At 42.6% G+C, this 24,550-nt stretch overlaps 1 protein-coding gene across 3 annotated transcripts in view; it reads right to left on the bottom strand.

Annotated features, from left to right (window-relative positions):
* Positions 1-24,550, bottom strand: part of LOC115139620 (AMP deaminase 2-like) — a 58,442-nt gene that overhangs the window by 32,694 nt on the left and 1,198 nt on the right. The window contains exon 2 of one of the 3 annotated variants that reach the window (XM_029677221.2): positions 14,635-14,744. The exons of 1 other annotated variant lie outside the window; for it this stretch is intronic. In XM_029677221.2, the coding sequence (XP_029533081.1) occupies positions 14,635-14,728 (94 nt within the window). In that variant the 5' untranslated portion in view covers positions 14,729-14,744. Of the gene's footprint in view, positions 1-14,634; positions 14,895-24,550 lie in introns of those variants that run through there. One more of the 3 variants, XM_029677233.2, reaches the window with a different exon arrangement.

The raw sequence follows: 24,550 nt of genomic DNA, 5'->3' as shown, positions 1-24,550 counted from the left end.
CAGATAGAGAGAGCTGGAGAGAGAGGTGGGAAGAGAGTGGAAGACAGACAGAGAGAGCTGGAGAGAGAGGTGGGAAGAGAGTGGAAGACAGACAGAGAGAGCTGGAGAGAGAGGTGGGAAGAGAGTGGAAGACAGACAGATAGAGCTGGAGAGAGAGGTGGGAGAGTGGAAGACAGACAGATAGAGCTGGAGAGAGAGGTGGGAAGAGAGTGGAAGACAGACAGAGAGAGCTGGTTAGAGAGGTGGGAAGAGAGTGGAAGACAGACAGATAGAGCTGGAGAGAGAGGTGGGAAGAGAGTGGAAGACAGACAGAGAGAGCTGGAGAGAGAGGTGGGAAGACAGTGGAAGACAGACAGAGAGAGAGAGCTGGAGAGAAAGGTGGGAAGAGAGTGGAAGACAGACAGATAGAGAGAGCTGGAGAGAGAGGTGGGAAGAGAGTGGAAGACAGACAGAGAGAGCTGGAGAGAGAGGTGGGAAGAGAGTGGAAGACAGACAGAGAGAGCTGGAGAGAGAGGTGGGAAGAGAGTGGAAGACAGACAGATAGAGCTGGAGAGAGAGGTGGGAAGAGAGTGGAAGACAGACAGATAGAGTTGGAGAGAGGTGGGAAGAGAGTGGAAGACAGACAGACAGAGAGCTGGAGAGAGAGGTGGGAAGAGAGTGGAAGACAGACAGACAGAGAGCTGGAGAGAGAGGTGGGAAGAGAGTGGAAGACAGACAGACAGAGAGCTGGAGAGAGAGGTGGGAAGAGAGTGGAAGACAGACAGATAGAGCTGGAGAGAGAGGTGGGAAGAGAGTTGAAGACAGACAGATAGAGCTGGAGAGAGAGGTGGGAAGAGAGTTGAAGACAGACAAAGAGAGCTGGAGAGAGAGGTGGGAAGAGAGTGGAAGACAGACAGAGAGAGCTGGAGAGAGAGGTGGGAAGAGAGTGGAAGACAGACAGACAGAGAGAGCTGGAGAGAGAGGTGGGAAGAGAGTGGAAGACAGACAGACAGAGAGAGCTGGAGAGAGAGGTGGGAAGAGAGTGGAAGACAGACAGACAGAGAGAGCTGGAGAGAGAGGTGGGAAGAGAGTGGAAGACAGACAGACAGAGAGCTGGAGAGAGAGGTGGGAAGAGAGTTGAAGACAGACAAAGAGAGCTGGAGAGAGAGGTGGGAAGAGAGTGGAAGACAGACAGAGAGAGCTGGAGAGAGAGGTGGGAAGAGAGTGGAAGACAGACAGACAGAGAGAGCTGGAGAGAGAGGTGGGAAGAGAGTGGAAGACAGACAGATAGAGAGAGCTGGAGAGAGAGAAACAAAGAGAGAAAGACAGCAGTGCAAATGTACTTAGACTTGAGTATTTCAACAACTCTTCTCTTCCAACTTGTTAGGCAATCATTTGTACTTATGGGGGAAGGATGGCCAGCCACAAAGGAGGGTGATTTTTTTTACTAAGGAAGAGAAAGAGGTAGTGCTGACTGAGATGCATGCTGGCCAAGTCGGAGCGAAACGCATGATTGCCAAATAAATCTAAGTTTCTTCTGACAGAGAATTATCAAGGTGGACAGCTGGGCGAGTGAAATAACCTTTTGTTTATCAATCACATTCTATCTGAAATTATTACGATTTCAATGAATGTCATATCAGAGAGCACACAATGTTTCAATTTGTCACTTTTTGCTTAAAAAGGTCAGTACCCTGACTAGCTTGCCAGACGTTTGAGAGGGCAAAGACTGTGGCATCGGAGTTGAAGCCCATCAAAGTGGTTTCACCATGGTGTATGATCGGTAAGCGTCCCAATTCAAATTTTGCCCTGATAAGTTGTTTTGTAATGGTTGCTTTATTTGACCACAGCAGAGTTCAATATCATAGATTGTGTAAGTGTGTGTGTGTGTCAGTATCCTTACAAATATGAAAATGTGCATACTGTAAGACAGATACGGGTAAGAATAACGTAATCTTCTCTCTAACACTTTAAATGTTAGAGGTGGATCTCATCGGACCCTTCACAAAATCCAGGAATGGCAACAGCTGCTGTCTGACGGGAACCAATCACTTTATCAAGTGGGTGGAGGCAAAACCCATTAAGGTCCGTAAAAGGAAGAGTACATGCATAACTCTAAATTCCCGTCTGTAACCCATTAAAAAGGGTGCTTGGAACCAAAAATATATTTTTTGTTTTGTATGATACCCATCAAGGACGAGACTGGCGAGGCCACCTCCAAGGCTATGAACATCAACAACCACGGTTCTCCTGAGGTCATCTTGAGTGACCGAGGTCATGAAAGCTGGAACAAGGTACGGATGTTATAAGTTATATTCTGTCACCAATTGTTTGTTCGATTTATTTTTTACAATTTGTTTTTGTTTGTCCACGGTACATAATGAGACATATTTCAATATCTTACATCGTCAATAGATAGTAATTATAAAGGTCATTCTTTTTGCACACAACAACAGCATCCAGGCCTCCACTGAGTACGGACGGAAGCCGCAGCTGTTGACTGAGGTAAACAATGCAATTGGTTTGGAAGAAGGACAAAAGGAAGGAGAGGCCTGGGAAACCTCGCTGCTCTTTCGCTCCTAGCTGGGGTCACCATCTGTTAAGGTGAATATAAGAAATCTCAGATAATAACTATTTGCACAAAAAATAACCTGAAGCTAGTTTTAGTTTCCCTAACATTGATATTTTTCTCTGTGTCTTCCTAGGGTTACCTCAGTGGAAGCAAACAATCTTCTCCAGTTGGAGTGTTTGCTTGTTTACGTCTCTGTCTCCTACCCTGTTCCCTTTAACTCTGCTCCTGTTCTCCAGGACCTAGGGGTTCTGCCCAGCATCCAGACATGGATCCACCTGACTCATTACCTGTCCTCATTACCAATCACCCTTCAACGTTTCATTACATCATCTACAGCTACTGTTATTGTCATTATCTGCTAAGAACCTTTTCTTGCTCTAACATACTGGGCACATAATTATGTGAGATACACAAATTAACTAAACACATTAGCACTGCAAACACTCAGAACAAAGAGAGCAGTGCTTGGATTTTGCAGTCTCCCTCTTCAAGTCCACCTTCTGAAACTGGCTGCCTGTTGAGAACAAGTGACAGGCAGAAACCTCCACCCACACAGCAACCACCTCGTCAATATTCCACACACCAGAATTTTATGATTGCCATGTGTGTTCAAAAATAAATAAATAAATATATATATTAAATGACACAACTGTTTCAAAAAAGAACGTTTATGTATTAAAATCTTACATTTTGTCAGGTTGGTTTTCACAGCTGTTTCACAAGGTGTTCATTATTGTATGTTTTAAGGTTTCATTTGATGGTATGTATTTGTTACACATTATTGTTGTATAATAGGACCTACAATAAATACATATATTTAACCACAAGTGTGTACTAATGAGCTACATGAGATGATTATGATATATATATTAAGGACTAGGGAAACAAGGGAAGGGCAGGTTAAATAAAAACATGACAGCCAGACAAGCCAGTGTATTTATAAAATGGATTTGCATATGAAAGGAGTGGAAATGAGCTGACTTGGTGATCTGTAAGGTAAGTACCTTTAATGTGTCAAGCACGTTTTCTTTGCCATTTCCGAAAAACGTAGCAATGTTTAAGACATGTATTTCATGTTGTAATGTTAACAAGGTACCACAAGTAGTTCAAATTAATGTTTTCATTTAATATTATTATTTTATTATTATTTGTTGGCTTTATGTAGGCTATTTTTACATAGTTGGTAATGGCAAAATAAGTTACTTTTTAGGTTTGTATCATTTTCATTTAGATTTGGATAGAATGTTGTTTAACCACATGACAAGGATTTTGAGATACGAAGACATTATTATAAATTAAATTGTTTCACGAAAATGTACATATGAAAACCATAACTGGCATGCAGATCGGTAGAAATGGTAAGAGAAACTGGCCTGCAACGTGAGAAAGACTACACGACGAGTCGGCAACCTATTACAGGCAACTTCAGGAGAGTAATGGCAGAATCTGTGAAAGCCAGCAGGAGCAGAATATTTCAGTCAGGTTCTCTGGCGCCCTCAAGGCATGTCTTATTTCATCAAACCGTAAACTTAAAAGCATCAGACAAGCTCAATGCATATAGTTTATTTGATTAAAACACATAGGGTGTGTCTATACGGGAAAATACACGAAAAATGTTGACCAATCAATTGGTCGAAAGAACAGACAACTTTCTGCCGAACAAGATGTTTTTTAGTCGGGGACAGCCGTCGTAAATATACACATTCACACTGAGCCACAGACCTGTGTTATAAAGATTCTGACTCTCCACACAGAGCACTGTCTGATATATGACCCTGACTACAGCTGCCCTGGGCTTGCAGGAATGTTCAGTTTATTCAGTGAGCAGAGTGAGGATCACTAAACTGTGATATCCCACCCCTGTGTGAGTCAGTGCACAAAAGTGAGAGAATGGGTGAGTAACTGAGCGAGTGAGCGATTGAGTCAGGGGGGGATATTTTTGGTGGCATATCAGCCCAATACCAGCTGACAGAGATATACCAGCACTCATATCAATGGGATTAACTGGAACCTCGTTAGGAGCGGTGGCCACAGCCCAGCCCCTAGGCCCGAGGCGAGCAGCATGCTTAACTGTACCACAACCATGAAATACAACCCATCATAAACACAGACCGTCAGCCTGCAAACCACCCCATTGGGTAGAGAGGGTCCAATGGCCATCCAGTGGGGTGTGGATTAGGTGCAGTAGTTGACTCAGACTGTATGGAAGGGGTGGAAGAGGGGGCCTATCTGGTTACCCCCGGCAACATTTCCACCTGCCATGATGGTAACCCTTGGAGCTTTGTTCCTGGTTATTCCAAATCCTCTGTTACCTCTGAACTATTCTTAGAAGTAGAGAGCTCTGGAATTTTCCATCTTAACACAGAGAAGATGCAACTTTCTGCTCAGGCCCTAGTTGAAATTGATGGTTAGAGATAAGACACATTACTTTGTCAAAGACTCCCTCTAGTGGTTAAAATAGAGAGAAGCATCTGTTTGCTCAGAGTTTATTTTTTATTTATTTTTTTACCTTTAACTAGGCAGGCAAGTCAAAGTGGAAGAGGCAAACCAAGAGGCTCCACTTCTGTCAAAATCAGTCCACACAAGAATCAAACCAAGTGGGGATTTGGCCAACTATTTCCTTTGTTGTCAATTTGCTAAATGAGAATTATTTGATGGAATATAAGTTCCCTTTAGGGGCCTTTTGGCAAACTCCAAGCAGGCTGTCATGTGCCTTTTACTGGTTTCCGTCTGGCCACTACCATAAAGGCCTGATTGGTGGAGTGCTGCAGAGATGGTTGTTCTTCTGGCAGTTTCTCCCACTTCCACAAAGGAACTCTGGAGCTCTGTCGGATTCTTGGTCACTTCCCTGACCTAGGCCCTTCTCCCCCGATTGCTCAGTATGGCCGGGCGGCCAGCTCTAGGAAGTCTTGGTGGTTCCAAACTTCTTCTGTTTAAGAATGATGGAGGCCCCTATGTTCTTGACCTTCAATGCTGCAGAAATGTTTGGGTATCCTTCCCCATATCTGTGCCTCAACACAATCCTGTCTCTGAGCTCTACGGACAATTCCTTTGACCTCATGGCTTGGTTTTTGCTCTGACATGCACTGTCAACTGTGGGACCTTATATAGACAGGTGTGTGCCTTTCCAAATTATGTCCAATCAAATGAATATACCACAGGTGGATTCCAAGTTGTAGAAACATCAAGGATGAACAATGGGAAACAGGATGCACCGGAGCTCAATTTCAATTCTCATAGCAAAGGGTCTGAATACTTATATAAATGTGGTATCTGTTTTTTATTTTTAATACATTTGCAAAAATGTCCCCAAAACGTTTTGTTTTGTCATTATGGGGTATTGTGTGTAGATTGATGAGGAAATATTTGTATTTAATCAATTTTAGAATAAGGCTGTAACAAATTGTGGGAAAAGGGAAGGGGTCTGAATCCTTTCCGAATGCACCGTTCAGATATGTGTAATTGAAGTTGTTTATTGAAGTTGTTTATGTTATGTTTATGTTCTATCTGACATCCTGATATTACCAGGCTCTGACCACTAGATGGGGACAGTTCAATCCAAATCACAAAATAACACATTGGTTTCCTTACCCTGTAAGCAGTTTATGGACAAGGTATGACAGAAATCCATGCTTTGGTTTTATTGTCCAGTTTCAAAATGTAGTTTTTTTGCATTTGTGGCACAAATCCAAGGCAAGTCAATGGTACCGATATTAGCATTTTCACAATTCATGTCCAAATCATTATAAAGTACACTATATACAGTGGGGCAAAAAAGTATTTAGTCAGCCACCAATTGTGCAAATTCTCCCACTTAAAAAGATGAGAGGCCTGTAATTTTCATCATAGGTACACTTCAACTATGACAGACAAAATGAGAACAAAAATCCAGAAAATCACTTTGTAGGATTTTTTATGAATTTATTTGCAAATTATGGTGGAAAATAAGTATTTGGTCACCTACAAACAAGCAAGATTTCTGGCTCTCACAGACCTGTAACTTCTTCTTTAAGAGGCTCCTCTGTCCTCCACTCATTACCTGTATTAATGGCACCTGCTTGAACTTGTTATCAGTATAAAAGACACCTGTCCACAACCTCAAACAGTCACACTCCAAACTCCACTATGGCCGAGACCAAAGAGCTGTCAAAGGACACCAGAAACAAAATTGTAGACCTGCACCAGGTGGGGAAGACTGAATCTTCAATAGGTAAGCAGCTTGGTTTGAAGAAATCAACTGTGGGAGCAATTATTAGGAAATGGAAGACATACAAGACCACTGATCTCACCCCGTGGGGTTAAAATGATCACAAGAACGGTGAGCAAAAATCCCAGAACCACACGGGGGGACCTAGTGAATGACCTGCAGAGAGCTGGGACCAAAGTAACAAAGCCTACCATCAGTAACACACTACGCCGCCAGGGACTCAAATCCTGCAGTGCCAGACGTGTCCCCCTGCTTAAGCCAGTACATGTCCAGGCCCGTCTGAAGTTTGCTAGAGAGCATTTGGATGATCCAGAAGAAGATTAGGAGAATGTCATATGGTCAGATGAAACCAAAATATAACTTTTTGGTAAAAACTCAACTCGTCGTGTTTGGAGGACAAAGAATGCTGAGTTGTATCCAAAGAACACCGTACCAACTGTGAAGCATGGGGGTGGAAACATCATGCTTTGGGGCTGTTTTTCTGCAAAGGGACCAGGACGACTGATCCGTGTAAAGGAAAGAATGAATGGGGCCATGTATCGTGAGATTTTGAGTGAAAACCTCCTTCCATCAGCAAGGGCATTGAAGATGAAACGTGGCTGGGTCTTTCAGCATGACAATGATCCCAAACACACCGCCCGGGCAACAAAGGAGTGGCTTCGTATGAAGCATTTCAAGGTCCTGGAGTGGCCTAGCCAGTCTCCAGATCTCAACCCCATAGAAAATCTTTGGAGGGAGTTGAAAGTCTGTGTTGCCCAGCAACAGCCCCAAAACATCACTACTCTAGAGGAGATCTGCATGGGGGAATGGGCCAAAATACCAGCAACAGTGTGTGAAAACCTTGTGAAGACTTACAGAAAACATTTGACCTCTGTCATTGCCAACAAAGGGTATATAACAAAGTATTGAGATAAACATTTGTTATTGACCAAATACTTATTTTCCACCATAATTTGCCAATAAATTCATTAAAAATCCTACAATGTGATTTTCTGGATTTTTTTAAATGTATTTTGTCTGTCATAGTTGAAGTGTACCTGTGATGAAAATTACAGGCCTCTCTCATCTTTTTAAGTGGGAGAACTTGCACAATTGGTGGCTGACTAAATACTTTTTTGCCCCACTGCATCTCTGAAACTCACTTAGATAATCGCTTTGATGACATGGTGGTAGCAATATATGGTTATAATATCTACGGAAGAGACATTAGTCATATTCCTGTAAAGCTTAGAGAGGATCTCGTGTCAAATGCTGTTGAAGTTAGAGGTCGACCAATTATGATTTTTCAACGCCGATACCGATACAGATTATTGGAGAACCAAAAAAGCCAATACTGATTAAAATCGGCCGATTTTTTACAACTGTATTTGTAATAATGACAATTACAACAATACTGAATTAACACTTATTTTAACTTAATATAATACATCAATAAAATCAATTTAGCCTCAAGTAAGTAATGAAACATGTTCAATTTGGTTTCAATAATGCAAAAACAAAGTGTTGGAGAAGAAAGTAAAAGTGCAATATGTGCTATGTAAGAAAGCTAACGTTTCAGTTCCTTGCTCAGAACATGAGAACATATGAAAGCTGGTGGTTCCTTTTAACATGAGTCTTCAATATTCCCAGGTAAGAAGTTTTAGGTTGTAGTTATTATAGGAATTATAGGACTATTTCCCTCTATACCATTTGTATTTCATTAACCTTTGACTATTGGATGTTCTTATAGGCACTTTAGTATTGCCAGTGTAACAGTATAGCTTCCGTCCCTCTCCTCGCCCCTACCTGGGCTCGAACCAGCAACACAACGACAACAGCCACCATCGAAGCAGCGTTACCCATGTAGAGAAAGGGGAACAACTACTAGAAGGCTCAGAGCGAGTCACGTTTGAAATGTTATTAGCGCACGCTAACTAGCCAGCCATTTCACTTCGGTTACACCAGCCTCATCTCGGGAGTTGATAGGCTTGAAGTCATAAACAGCGCAATGCTTGACGCACAACGAAGAGCTGCTGGCAAAATGCACGAAAGTGCTGTTTGAATGAATGTTTACGCACTTGCTTCTGCCTACCACCGCTCAGTCACATACTTAGATACTTGTGTGCTCAGTCAGATTATATGCAACGCAGGACACGCTAGATAATATCTAGTAATATCATCAACCATGTGTAGTTAACTAGTGATTATGATGATTTTTATAAGATAAATGTAATGCTAGCTAGCAACTTACCTTGGCTTACTGCATTCGCGTAACAGGCAGTCTCTCTGTGGAGTGCAACGAGAGAGAGGCTGGTCGTTATTGCGTTGGACTAGTTAACTGTAAGGTTGCAAGATTGGATCCCTGACAACTTGAAAATCTGTCGTTCTGCCCCTGAACGAGGCAGTTAACCCACCGTTCCTAGGCCGTCATTGAAAATATGAATGTGTTCTTAGCTGACTTGCCTAGTTAAATAAAGGTATACAAATATCTTCTTTTTTTTAAATTGGCAAATCGGCGCCCAAAATTACCGATTGTTATGAAAACTTGAAATCGGACCTAATTAATCGGCCATTCCGATTAATTGGTCGACCTCTAGTTGAAGTAACATGGCTACAGGATCCTGCCTCATTTAAAACATATTCTTGTGGGAAGTTGCTATAGACCACCAAGTGCTAACAGTCAGTATCTGGATAACGTGTGTGAAATCCTTGATAATGTATGTGATATCAACAGAGGTATACCTTCTGGATGACCTAAATATTGACTGGCTTCATCAAGCTGTCCACTCAATAAAAAGCTTCAAACTGTTATCAGTGCCTGCAAACTGGTTCAGGTTATCAGTCAACCTACCTGGGTATTTACAAACAGAACAGGATCCAAATCATCCACTTGTATTAACCATATCCATACGAATGCTGCAGAAATCTGTTCTAAAACAGTATCCACACCCACTAGATAGACATATCTAAGAAAACCAAAGTTCCAAAGACTGGTCCTAAAATAGTGTATAAGTGATCATACAAGAGGTTTTGCAATGATACGTATGTTAAAGATGTGAAAAATATTTGTTGGTCCGATGTGTGTAATGAGGAACATCCTGCCGCTACATTTATGAAATTGCTTCTTCCGGATACTGACAGGCAGCGCCCATAAAGAAACTGAATGTTAAAACGACCAAATCCCCATAGATAGATGATGAATGACAACCTGGATGGTAAATTACTGAGGTTGGTAGAGGAATACATGTCGACTTCTATTAGCCACATCTTCGATCTAAGCCTAAAAGACAGTGTGCCCTCAGGCCTAGAGGGAATCAAAGGTAATTCCGCTGCCCAAAAATAGCAGAGCAGCCTTTAATGGTGCTATGGATTAACATCCTCTTCTTTAATGGAAGCTTCTCTAATACAAATTTGGTTGAGTGTGATGTACCGCAGGGCAGCCAGCTTGGACCATTATTGTTTTCTGTGTTTACTAATAACCTTCCAATGACCTTGAATAAAGCCTGTGTGTCCATGTACGCTGACGACTCAACAGTATACACGCCGGCTCCTACAGTAAAATAAACAACTGACACCCTTAACATTGCACTCCAGTGATTTTTAGAATGGGTAACTAGCAATAGGCTGGTGCTAAATATCACAAAAAGAAAAGCATAATTTTCAATAATGTGCCTATTGAGCAAGTTGAAGAGACTAAATTGCTGGGTGTCACCCTAGATAGCCTGCTATCATGGTCAAAACATAGACTCACTCAATGGTTACTAAAATGGGAAGAGGTCTGTCCATGATAAGGCGCTGCTGTACTTTCTTGATAGCTCAGTCAACCAGACAGGTCCTACAGGTCCTAGTTTTCTTGCACTTGAAACACTGTCCAGTTGTGTGGTCAAGTCAGGTGCAGCAAAGGAGGACATAAGCAAATTGCAGTTGGTCCAAAACAGAGCAGTTCGTATTGAGCTTTGATGTACACAAGGAGCGAATGTCAATGACATGCATGTCAATCTTTCCTGGTTCAAAGTTGAAGAGAGATTGAGTGCATCACTGTTGGTCTTTGTGCAAGGTGTTGAAGGTACCGAACTGACTGTTCAAGCAGTTGGCACACAGTTCAGACACATCTGTATCACACAAGACATGCAACCAGAGGTCTCTTCACAGTCCCCAGGTCCAGAACAGAGGATGGGAAACACACAGTATTACATGGAACTGTCTGCCACCCCAGGTAACTCAGCTAGCAATAAAATCATGTAAAAATAAAATAACACCTTACAGCATGACTGGTACAGCAAAGAGACACACAGACATTTTTATACATTTTGTATTGTATTTTGCATTGTATTATGTATGTGATACGTGATTGGGATACGACTGTGCTATTTGGTTGTCTCGCCTGGCTATCATAATATGAATGCACTAGCTGTGGGTCGCTCTGGATAGGAACTTCTGCTGAATGGCTAAATTGTAATGTAAATGTTGTGCTATGTATGTATATTTATATTATGTATTTATTTGTTGTGTTGTTTCCTGTTTGGAGCCCAGTAAGTGTAGCCACTGCCTCGGCAGCAGCTAATTAGGGATCCTAACAAAATACTAACTAAAGGGCCCCTCGGCCTCCAGCTAGAAATACAAGGTTTGCAGAAGTCCATGAAAAAGGAACCACTCTCAATGGTCTCTTCCTCTCCCAATGTGACTGGACATATTTGTATTTTGAGTGAACGCATCGCAGTAGAGTCAAACCAACCCCTGTGTGACATAGCATCGCTTGTATAAACAGCCAGAGGGGCCATTGTCATGGTGAGGGCTGTGATGATAGGAGATAAAGGGCCCCTATCACTGTGCCCTGTCCAAGCTCACTGGGGGAGATATGGAGGGGCTGGAGGACGTGCTGTCCCACTCCCAGCCAGGCTGTCCTCTGATAAACCATCCTGGCCACACAGAGAGAGGTGTAGGGAGATCAGGGGCCCCCAGCCCGGAAGGCACCATCTTTTTATTTTAATAGCCGCACCATGCCGACACCGCTACAATATTTGAAGGATCATACAATACTTTTTGGGAAACTTAAAGCAAATCATGTTGATAAAGAATCTGCTTAGCTACTTCAGGCTCTCGTGATTGATTCAGTCTATTATTTTGGAAAGTTGCTCTAGATCACCAAGTGCTAACAGTCAGTATCTGGATAATGTGTGTAGAATCCTTGATAATGTATGTGATATCAACAGAGAGGTATACTTTCTGGGTGACCTAAATATTGACTGGCTTCATTCATCAAGCTGTCCGCTCAATAAAAAGTATTAACCATATCCATACGAATGCTGCAGAAATCTGTTCTAAAACAGTATCCACACCCACTAGATAGACATATCTAAGAAAACCAAAGATCCAAAGACTGGTCCTAAAATAGTGTATAAGTGATCATACAAGAGGTTTTGCAATGATACGTATGTTAAAGATGTGAAAAATATTTGTTGGTCCGATGTGTGTAATGAGGAACATCCTGCCGCTGCATTTATGAAATTGCTTCTTCCGGATACTGACAGGCAGCGCCCATAAAGAAACTGAATGTTAAAACGACCAAATCCCCATAGATAGATGATGAATGACAACCTGGATGGTAAATTACTGAGGTTGGTAGAGGAATACATGTCGACTTCTATTAGCCACATCTTCAATCTAAGCCTAAAAGACAGTGTGCCCTCAGGCCTAGAGGGAAGCAAAGGTAATTCTGCTGCACAAAAATAGCAAAGCACCCTTTAATGGTTTAAACAGCAAACCAAATCAGCCTGTTACCGGTGCTTAGCAAACTTCTGAAAAAAATTGTATTCAACCAAATGCAATGTTATTATATAGAATGACTGATGAAGATTGTGGGAGCTGTTTTGTTGGACTCCAGTGCTAGCTTTGATCATAACATATTGATGAAAATACTTAGGTGTTACGGATTAACATCCTCTGCCTTACAATGGATGGACAGTTACCTATCCAATAGAACACAGAGGGTTTTCTTTAATACAAATTTGGTTGAGTGTGATGTACCGCAGGGCAGCCAGCTTGGACCATTATTGTTTTCTGTGTTTACTAATAACCTTCCAATGACCTTGAATAAAGCCTGTGTGTCCATGTACGCTGACGACTCAACAGTATACACGCCGGCTCCTACAGTAAAATAAACAACTGACACCCTTAACATTGCACTCCAGTGATTTTTAGAATGGGTAACTAGCAATAGGCTGGTGCTAAATATCACAAAAAGAAAAGCATAATTTTCAATAATGTGCCTATTGAGCAAGTTGAAGAGACTAAATTGCTGGGTGTCACCCTAGATAGCCTGCTATCATGGTCAAAACATAGACTCACTCAATGGTTACTAAAATGGGAAGAGGTCTGTCCATGATAAGGCGCTGCTGTACTTTCTTGATAGCTCAGTCAACCAGACAGGTCCTACAGGTCCTAGTTTTCTTGCACTTGGAACACTGTCCAGTTGTGTGGTCAAGTCAGGTGCAGCAAAGGAGGACATAAGCAAATTGCAGTTGGTGCAAAACAGAGCAGTTCGTATTGAGCTTTGATGTACACAAGGAGCGAATGTCAATGACATGCATGTCAATCTCTCCTGGTTCAAAGTTGAAGAGAGATTGAGTGCATCACTGTTGGTCTTTGTGCAAGGTGTTGAAGGTACCGAACTGACTGTTCAAGCAGTTGGCACACAGTTCAGACACACCTGTATCACACAAGACATGCAACCAGAGGTCTCTTCACAGTCCCCAGGTCCAGAACAGAGGATGGGAAACACACAGTATTACATGGAACTGTCTGCCACCCCAGGTAACTCAGCTAGCAATAAAATCATGTAAAAATAAAATAACACCTTACAGCATGACTGGTACAGCAAAGAGACACACAGACATTTTTATACATTTTGTATTGTATTTTGCATTGTATTATGTATGTGATACGTGATTGGGATACGACTGTGCTATTTGGTTGTCTCGCCTGGCTATCATAATATGAATGCACTAGCTGTGGGTCGCTCTGGATAGGAACTTCTGCTGAATGGCTAAATTTAAATGTAAATGTAGTGCTATGCATGTATATTTATATTAGGTATTTGTTATGTTGTTTCCTGTTTGGACTCCATGGTGAGGGCTGTGATGATAGGAGATAAAGGGCCCCTATCACTGTGCCCTGTCCAAGCTCACTGGAGGAGATATGGAGGGGATGGAAGACTTGTGTCATGCACATGGACACTATGAGTATATTCTTGAATTTAAAAAAAAAAGGACTGTGTGCAAGGAGGGCCTTTAGGTTTAAACACTGCTTTGAACTTCTCTCCTTCATAGCCTCTCCTACACTAGTCAAGCATCATCAGCAGGCCAACCAAGTCACTACACTGAGTTTCTACAGTGGGTATTACTGGGAGATTCAGTACCTTAATGCTAAAGCAATGATAAAAACATCACACTTTTAATCAATCTGTCTGGCGATTCCATCTGCTGCTGTTGGAGAATAACAACCTTGATTAGGCTATTAGAAACAATCAGGCAAGCCACATTCCATGATTACCCATGCATTTACCAAGCATGTATTTTTTCAAATAAATACAGAAGGAAAACCCCTTTTTACAGTACTTTGTACTACATCCTCTTCACAGTCAGTGTAATATAGTACAAGTCAAAGTGCTTGCAAAACTCTCATTAGAACGTAGGCCTAAGAACAAACTCATCCCCAAAAAACAGAGTATCAGAGAAAGAACATTAAGATATCCACTTCTGTTTCCTTTAACATTGAGTGTCTTCACACTACTACACTAGCAAATGTGTCAATTCGACTCCAGATGTGCCCCCCTTTAACCACTGCATTCCTTTACTCCTCTCTCTGGGAACCCCTAAACCCACACCTCTCCACTCACCAGGGCTGGTGGTACTCTGCAGACTCCCTCTCTTGTGCAGTGGGGATTTGGGCTTGGGCTTCCCTTGGCCCTCGTTGGATGAGGAGAATGACATCTTGCTGCCTGTGCTCCTGTGACAGTCGGAGCAGAGTGAGACAGAGCTGCAGAACAGCCGGCAGGGAGGAGCAGCTGTGACACTAGCACTAACACTAGCGGGACTTTAATGCAGCTGGATGGCAGGGCCCATCCCGGGCCTGTGGAAGTCCCTCTGCAGGGCTGGTTCCTCCCCCCACCTAGCCCCAACCCCAGCAGCAGGTCAGCAGTGAGGCAGCACAGGGGCGGGACACAACGCAGCGCAAGGTTTCCCCCTGCCCCACTGGGCCCCATCCTACTCGGTTGCCCCAGCAACCATGGAACAAGCTGACGAGAGCCAATGTGGAGAAAGACAGCGGAGGAGGGCGGCATTGCAGTTTAGAGTCTTCAGTGCAGTCAGTGTGACAGGCAGTAGGCCCTGAGAGAGACACGACTACACCACAGCAGACATGGTACAGCACAGCACAGCAGCACCAACAAGAGCACCAGAAAGTTTTTCTTGTCTTCTAAAAAAAAATGTATGACAAATATCGTTGATCGGTTGTTAAATAATACCCCCCAAAAAATGGATGACACAGCTGGAAGCCAAATGAGGGAATTTAAGGTGGTGTGGGAGAATCCAACACAGAGTGCTTTATAAGCAGACTAGTAGGCTCACGGGCTCCTTTCCTGGAAGATTTCTCTGGGGAGAGAAGGCAGGCAGGCAGACCAGCCAGGGCAGAGGGGTGGATGAAATTCTGCATGCCTGATATTATGAATTATAAATACCCTGTGATGATGCAGAAAAAGCTAGATACCTTTCCTGGCAGGCAGGCCAACTCAGCACTCCATGACATGCTCCAAACTTTCTGCCATGTCAATACACTGTCATCTAGAGCCAAATCACCCTACAGCCCTGCAAGAAACTGAGCCATACAAGCAATGAGAGAAGTGTAAACTCATTCCAGTGCCAGAGAAAAAAATTATGATAATTATTAATTGTTCTCATGTCATGTGGTATACAGAGAATGTTGACAGCATGTCAACATCAGAAAATAATGTCAACACTAAGCAATGTTATTAGCAACAAGACTGAGGTGTCACTACAGACACCCTGGTTTGAATCCATAGGGCGGCGCACAATTGGCCCAGCGTCTTTTGGCCCGGTGTAGGCCGTCATTGTAAATAAGAAATTTGTTCTTAACTGACTTGCCTAGTTAAATAAAAACATGTTTTAACAAGACAGGAATTCACACAGATAAAATCAACAGTTTCTCTCTCAGTCCATACAAGAACATCATTTACAAGGTAGGTTATCAAGACTAGAGGTCGACCGAATGATTTTTCAATGCCGGTACAATCCAATACCGATTAATTGGCCGATTTTTATATACAGCTGAAGTCGGAAGTTTACATACACTTAGGTTGCAGTGTTTAAAACTCGTTTTTCAACCACTCCACAAATTTCTTGTTAACAAACTATAGCTTTGACAAGTCGGTGAGGACATCTACTTTGTGCATGACACAAGTCATTTTTCAACAATTGTTTACAGATTATTCCACTTATAATTCACTGTATCACAATTCCAGTGGGTTAGAAGTTTACATACACTAAGTTGGCTTTAAACAGCTTGAAAAATTCCAGAAAATGTCATGGCTTTAGAAGCTTCTGATAGGCGAATTGACATAATTTGAGTCAACTGGAACTGGATGTATTTCAAGGCCTACGTTCAAACTCAGTTTCTCTTTGCTTGACATCATGGGAAAATCTAAAGAAATCAGCCAAGACCTCAGAAAACAAATTGTAGACCTCCACAAGTCTGGTTCATCCTTGGGAGCAATTTCCAAACGCCTGAAGGTACCACATTAATCTGTACAAACAATAGTACGCAAGTATAAACACCATGGGACCACACAGATGTCATACCGCTCAGGAAGGAGACGCGTTCTGTCTCCTACAGATGAACATACTTTGGTTCGAGAAGTGCAAATCAATCCCAGAACAACAGCAAAGGACCCTGTGAAGATGCTGGAGGAAAAAGTACAAAAGTATCTATATCCACAGTAAAACAAGAGCTATATCGACATAACTTGAATGGCCGCTCAGCAAGGAAGAAGCCACTGTTCCAAAACCACAATAAAAAAGACAGACAAAGGTCGTACTTTTTGGAGAAATGCCCTCTGGTCTGATGAAACAAAAATAGAACTGTTTGGCCATAATGACCATCGTTATGTTTGGAGGAAAAAGGGGGAGGCTTGCAAGCCAAAGAACACCATCCCAACCGTGGAGCACAGGGGTGGCAGCATCCAGTTGTTGGGGTGCTTTGCTGCAGGAGGGACTGGTGCACTTCACAAAATAGATGGCATCATGAGGTAAGAAAATTAGGTGGATATATTGAAGCAACATCAAGACATCAGTCAGGAAGTTCAAGCTTGGTCGCAAATGGGTCTTCCAAATGGACAATGATCCCAAGCATACTTCCAAAGTTGTGGAAAAATGGCTTAAGGGCAACAAAGTCAAGGTATTGGAGTGGCCATCACAAAGCTCTGACTTCAATCCTATAGAAGATTTCTGAGCAGAACTGAAAAAACGTGTACGAGCAAGGAGGCCTACAAACCTGAATCAGTTACACCGGCTCTGGGCCAAAATTCAACTTATTGTGGGAAGCTTGTGGAAGGCTACCCGAAACTTTTGACCCAATTTAAAGGCAATGCTACCAAATACCAATTGAGTGTATTGTAAACGTCTGACCCACTGGGAATGTGATGAAAGAAATAAAAGCTGAAATAAATCACCATCTACTATTATTTCACATTTTCTAAATAAAGAGGGGATCCTAACTGACCTAAGACAGGGAATTTGTACTAGGATTAAATGTCAGGAATTGTGAAAACTGAGTTTAAATGCATTTGGCTAAGGTGTATATATACTTCCGACTTCAAATGTATATATTTGTAATAAATGACAATTAAAACAATATTGAATGAACAATGAACACTTATTTTAACTTAATAAAATACATAAAATCAATTGACCCAAATAAATAATGAAACATGATCAATTTGGTTTAAATAATGCAAAAAAGTGTTGGAGGAGAAAGTAAAAGTGCAATATGTGCCATGTAAAAAAGCTCATGTTTAACTTCCTTCCTCAGAACATGAGAACATATGAAAGCCGGTGGTTCAATATTCCCGGTTCTTCAATATTCCCAGTTAAGAAGTCTTAGGTTGTAGTAATTATAGGACTATTTCTCTCTATACCACTTGTATTTCATATACCATTGACTATTGGATGTTCTTACAGGCACTTTGCATCCCAGCATTACTAAGAGCTGCTGTTTGAATGAACGCTTACAAGCCTGCTGATGCCTACCACCGTTCAGTCAGACTGCTCGATCAAATATCAAATCATAGACTTAATAATAACATAATAACACACAGAAATAGGTCTTAGGTCATTAATATGGTCAAATCCGGAAACTATCATTTCAAAAACAAAACGTTTATTCTTTCAGTGAAATACGGAACCGTTCCGTATTTTATCGAACAGGTTATCGAACGTTAGCTTTTTTACATGGCACATATTGCACTTTTGCTTTCTTCTCCAACACTTTGTTTTTGCATTATTTAAACCAAATTGAGCAAGTTTCATTTTTTATTTGAGGCTAAATTGATTTTATTGATATATTATATTAAAATAAAAGTGTTCATTCGGTATTATTGTAATTGTCATTATTACAAATAAATAAATATTTGTTTTTTTAAACATATTTTTGATCATTTTATATATTTTTTAAATATTATATAGACATTTTTATATATATATATATATATTTAAATCGTCCGATTAATCGGTATCGGATTTTTTTGGTCCTCCAATAAATCGGTATCTGTCATGACTTTCGCCGAAGTCGGTCCCTTTCCTTGTTCGGGCGGCGTTCATAGTCACCGGCCTTCTAGCCATCGCCGATCCACTTTTCATTTTCTATTTGTTTTGTTTTACCCACCTGGCTTCAATTCCCCAATTACATGTTCATTATTTAACCCTCTGTTTTCCCCATGGTTTTTGTGCGTGATTGTTTTATGTATGTTCGGTCCGTTATTGTGGGCTCGGTATTATGACATGTTATTGGAATATTTGAGTAAAGTTACTTGTGTTACTCATCTCTGCTGTCCGGTGCCTGACTCCTCTGCACCAGCTACACCCAGACCATTACAGAACCACGCACCTCAAAAATGGAGTCAGCAGGAGCAGACAACCCCCCTTTGGCGGTCGAGGAGCGCGTCCAGCAGCATGCGACCATGTTGCAACATCTCGGCACCGCCATGGATCGTGTGCTGCAGACGATGGACAGATGGGAGAGAGGAGGACTTCTTCCAGCGCCTCCACCGGCACCACTACAACAAGCACCACTGTTCACCCCTCTTCACCCGGTCCCAGTGGGATTCGGCTCGCGCTCCCGAGGGAGTATGATGGGACGGCTGCCGGATGCCAGGGGTTCCTGCTCCAGCTGGAACTCTACCTGGCGACCGTCCACCCGGCTCTTTCGGGACGTGAGATCGTGTCGCCCTCGTCTCGTGTCTCTCAGGGAAAGCCCTGGAGTGGGCCAACGCCGTATGGGAGGAAGCAGAGTTCATCCGCCAGCAGTTTTCGACTGCCGTCTGAGGGTAGAGCGGCGGGTGAACGTCTGTTCCACTTGACGCAGAGGACGAGGAGCGCACAGGGGTTCGCCTAGGACTCCTGGACCCTGGCCACCAGCGCGGGATAGAACGACAGGGCCCTGATCGATCACTACCGGTGCAGTCTGCGCGAGGACATACATCGGGAGTTGGACTGCATGGACACCACTCTCAGGTTTGACCAGCTGGTGGACCTGTCCATCCGGCTGGATAACCTGCTGGAAACCCGGCACACTGCTGGTCGGTGCTGGGGAGGTTCCTCTGGGAGTCGAGGCAGCAGGCAGGGCACTCTCGTGTCACCCCATGTGAGTCGGCACCAGGCTCACTCAGAGCCCCCTGTTGCTCACATGTTTTTGTTTATACATTTTCCTGAGTTTTCCCCGCATTCCCAGCATAAGGCGCTCGTAGATTCAGGCGCAGCTGGGAATTTTATTGACAGAGCATTTTCCCCTAGATAGGTCGACCATTAGGGTCAGGGCTAGTTAGGGAGGCCACCGCTCCACTGGGCATGGAGGACAGGAGGGTCACAAGGACAGAATTAGTATTTCCCTTATTGATTCTCCTGCATTTCCCGTGGTGCTGGGCCTACCCTGGTTGGCCTGTCATGACCCCACTATTTCGTGGCAACAGAGGGCTCTCAAGGGGTGGTCATGAAAGTGCTCGGGAGGTGTTTAGGGGTACCGCATTTCCACTTCAAGGGTGGAGATGGAGAGTGAGCGCATTTCAGCCGTGCGTAATTGGCCGACTCCCACCACGGTGAAGGAAGTGCAGCGGTTTCTAGGGTTTGCCAACTACTACCGGAGGTTTATCCGGGGCTTTGGTCAGGTAGCGGCTCCCATCACCTCACTGAAGAAGCTCAGCCCGGTGGAGCGAAACTATGATGTGGGGGACCGGGAGCTGTTGGCTGTTGTCAAGGCTCTGAAGGCGTGGAGACATTGGCTTGAGGGGGCTAAACACCCTTTTCTCATCTGGACTGACCAGTACTTGAGTACATCCGGGCGGCGAGGAGACTGAACCCTCGCCAGGCAAGGTGGGCCATGTTCTTTACCCGTTTTGTTTTCACCCTGTCCTACAGACCAGGTTCCCAGAACGCTGAGGCAGACGCACTGTCCCGGATGTATGACACAGAGGAGCGGTCCATAGATCACACTTCCATACATCCGGCCTCTTCCCTGGTGGCACCGGTGGAGTGGGAGCTGGACGCGGACATTGAGCGGGCGTTAAGTACAGAGCCCACTCCTCCCCAGTGTCCAGCTGGGCGTCTGTACGTTCCGTCTGCTGTCCGCGACCGTTTGATCTATTGGGCCCACAAGTCACACTTCGCTGGTCGGACAGTGCGCTGTCTTAGTGGGAAGTACTGGTGGTCCACCTTGGCCAAGGACGTGAGGGTTTATGTTTCCTCCTGCTCGGTGTGTGCCCAGTGCCCAATGAGAGTAAGGAATATTCATGCATAATGACCTGCATGTCATTGTGTCAATATGGTGAAAGCACTGCATGGAACCTTTACTCTTCAGTTAACACACACACACACACACTCTCTCCATCACTCTCATAAACACACACCACTCCATCTCTCTCCCACCAATCATTGACACTGCTCCCAACTGTAAAAGGCACCAAACAGAATGTAAGGAGCACCAGAAAGAGATAGATATTTTATAATTTAGGCTTACATTAGGCCTATATGAATCCTACCTTTGAAGCACATAGCAGATCATTTTCCTTCCTGTACCAATCAAATTTGTCTAGACCTACTGTCAAGTTACCAGGTTGTTAGATAGCTAGGTAACTGAACAACATTGTTATCAAAACAATAATTAGAGGCCTGGGATTAGTTTAAAAACGTCCTAAGACATGGTTTGTGAAATTATATCAAATGCATGCAAAATCACACAGGGGACAAAAAGGTAGCTCCAGTAATAGGAGTCATATTTTTATGTAAAGCTGCAAGCATGAATGTTGCAAAGCTGTTTTTCCACTCTGGCACGGCTGTGGGACAGCGAACTGGCAAAGCCTATCAGACTGGCCTGTGTATGGAGCGATTTCAGTGTAAACATTAATAGTATTTGAATTCCATAATTTCACATTTGTATTAGGATATTGAATTTGAATATAATTTTCTTATTTTTTATCATTTAAATAATTAATTGAACTTGTATTTCATTATTTGAAAGTGAATTGAGTGAATATTGCATTCAGTTTTAATTCTAAAATTAAATATTTATATATTCAGTATGGTAGATATTCAATGTCTGTGTATCAAGTTTACAAACTATAACTTCAAGTGTATCAAAATTTCATATATTCAACTTATCATATTCAGTTTTCAAATTCAGTTCTCTAAATTCAGATTCAAAACCAGAGACTACATCCTGGTACTTTGCCAGCAAGGAAAAGTAGAATAGAACAGATAGAATCAAACAGTTACTGTGATAAAACAGGAGCTTCTGGTGGTTTCTGAAACCTATGTGGCATGTTTAATTAATTTTCTTCCCATGAATTTGGCTCGAGCGTTTGAACCGTTTTGGTAAGACTCTGGAACAAGAGACTCCTTCTGTTTCCCTCTATGATCACAGGCCAACTTAGAAGGGAGTGTCACAAAAACCACAGTTTGGCCCCCATAAGAATATACAGTAAGTAGTTGAATAGCCCTGTTATAGCCCTTCTAAAGATAGCTTTTTCATTCCATTTTTAATCTTACTCTTGTGACTGACTGGCTTCGAACCAGGTCTCCTAAATTTTACAAGACCGTGTTAGCACACTTAGCTAAAGGCTATAGGGATAAGTTCAGGACATTCATTTAAATGACGACACGCTGCTGCTAGGCAGGTAGCCTAGCAGTTAAGATTGTTGGGCCAGTAACCGAAAAGTTTCTGGTTCGAATCCCCAAGCGTATTAGGTGAAAAATCTGTTGAAGAGCCCTTGAACAATGCACTTAACCCTGATTACTCCTGTATGTCGTTATGGATAAGAGTGTCTGCTAAATTACAAAAATGTAAATGCTTAACAAGTACAGCTTCCCCCTGATTCAGCTCATACCAAGACTTGAACTCGGGACATCTGCCTCACAAACACACATGACCACCCACCTGAAGTGTTCCAACCCACCATGCTATTGAAAAAGGCCTTCTTCAATTGCGCAAGGGGAGACACGGAGTGAGTTTCACAGATTCCCATTAGCTACATTCACCCCCTAAACTCACTCCCCAGAGACCCCAGTGGTTGAACAAGTGCAACTGTAGATCCAGGTCCAGTGGCTCCACTGTAAAGGCTTCACGCTGCCTGCTTGGCTAAAACTGCTTCCCCCTGATTCAGCTCATATGGAGACTCAAACTCAGGACTTCTAACCGCCCTCCAGAAGCATTCCAACACATCGTGCTATTAAAAAAGGCATTATTTAATTGCGCAAGGGGTGACACATCAGGCTGATGAGTGAGGTTCACAGATGTCCATCTGCTACACTAATAACTAAGATCCAACAAGGTTACTCATCAAAAGAGCGTAGTTTGGGGATCCATGCTTATGTGATGAAAACCTTGCCTGAGACCTGAGACATGTTAGTTTGACATGTGTTAGACGTGTTAGTTTCAAGTCTCCAGCAAGGATAGTCATTATAAGGTTAGCATGTGACTTACTAGGTCAAAGCTGTTGAGCTAAAGCATAGGCATTGGTCCTGTGACTTGGATGGGTCTCAAAGGTGGGTGAAGTGTAACACAGGTGGTTCGGTGATCACGCTTGTGTGATGAGTAACATGTCTGAGACCTGAAAAGTTGCATTGTTTGGTACACAGGAGACCTGGGTTAGAACCCCATCGGTCAATCTAACACAAATCTGTAGGTCTCTGGCAAGGATGCTCATTACATAAGCATGGATCACCAAACCACCTCTGTTGCACTCTCATTAAATGGGGTGCACAGATCCTTCTGCTTCTATTTGCCTCAGAAAGTGTTGTTATGCAGTAGGCCTGATATTCAAACCCAGTAGGGTATATTGGTGCCATGATCACTGAGTGTGAGGTCAAAGTGGGGTGAACTGTAACTGAAGTGGTTCGATGAACCACGCTCTTTTGACGAGTAACTTTGCTCGACTCATCCCTATGGGCTTTAGCTAAGTGGGCTAACACAGTCTTGTGACATGCAGGAAACCTGGTTCGAACCCAGTCAGTCACAAGAGCAAGATTAAATAGGGAGCTGAAAAGCTACCCTTAGAAGGTTTATGACATTGCTATTCAACTGTATTCCTATGGAGGCCAAATTGTTTTTGTGACACTCCCTTCTAGTACGACCTGTGATCATCATAGTGGAACAGAAAGAGTCTTAGCTTTCAGGAATGGGGTCATAATCGTATATAGCCGAAACGGTTAGAATGCTAAAGCCAAATTCATAAGAAGAAAATAAATTCAACATGCTACATTGGCTTCAGAAAGCCCCAGAAGCTTCCGTTTACCACAGAAAGCTTTGATTCTCTGTTCTCCTCTACCTTTCATGGTTGGCAAAGATCTTGTCTCTGGTTTTGAATCTGAATTAAGAGAACTGAATTTTAAAACTTAATCTGAATGCATTTGAGAAGTTGATTATATGAAAATTCGATAAACTTGAAATTATAGTTTGTAAACTTGCCACAAAGACAATGAATACAAAATCTACCATTCTGAAACTGAATACATACATATTGAATTTTAATGTTAAAATTTAATTTGAAAACGGAATGCAATATTCACTCAATTTAATTTCCAATCATGAAATACAAGTTCAATTTATGAATTAAATGATTCAATTTGTGTATTACAAATAAAAACACATTCAAATTCAATATCCTATAATACAAATTCAGAATTATGGAATTCAAATACAATCTGTTGTCAATGAAATCGCTCCATACACCATGTGCTCTTGGTTATACCAGGGATGAAATTATATACAATGTAGAAATGGGGCAGCAGGTAGCCTAGTGGTTAGAGCGTTGTTGATCGAATCCCAAGCTGACAAGGTAAAAATCTGTCCTTCTGCCCCTGAACAAGGCAGTTAACCCACTGTTCCCCGGTAAGACCGTCATTGTAAAATAAGAATTTGTTCTTAACTTACTTGCCTAGTTAAATGAAGGTTAAATGTTAAAAAAATAAATGTAAAAATGTAACAACAGAAGACCCCCCCCCCATCCCCATATTACAGTAGTACCGGTATAC

The sequence above is a fragment of the Oncorhynchus nerka genome, linkage group LG2 (assembly GCF_034236695.1).
Source record: "Oncorhynchus nerka isolate Pitt River linkage group LG2, Oner_Uvic_2.0, whole genome shotgun sequence".
Lineage (NCBI taxonomy): Eukaryota > Metazoa > Chordata > Actinopteri > Salmoniformes > Salmonidae > Oncorhynchus > Oncorhynchus nerka.
Note: the sequence above shows the minus strand (reverse complement) of the source record. Positions and strands in the feature narration are given on the sequence as shown.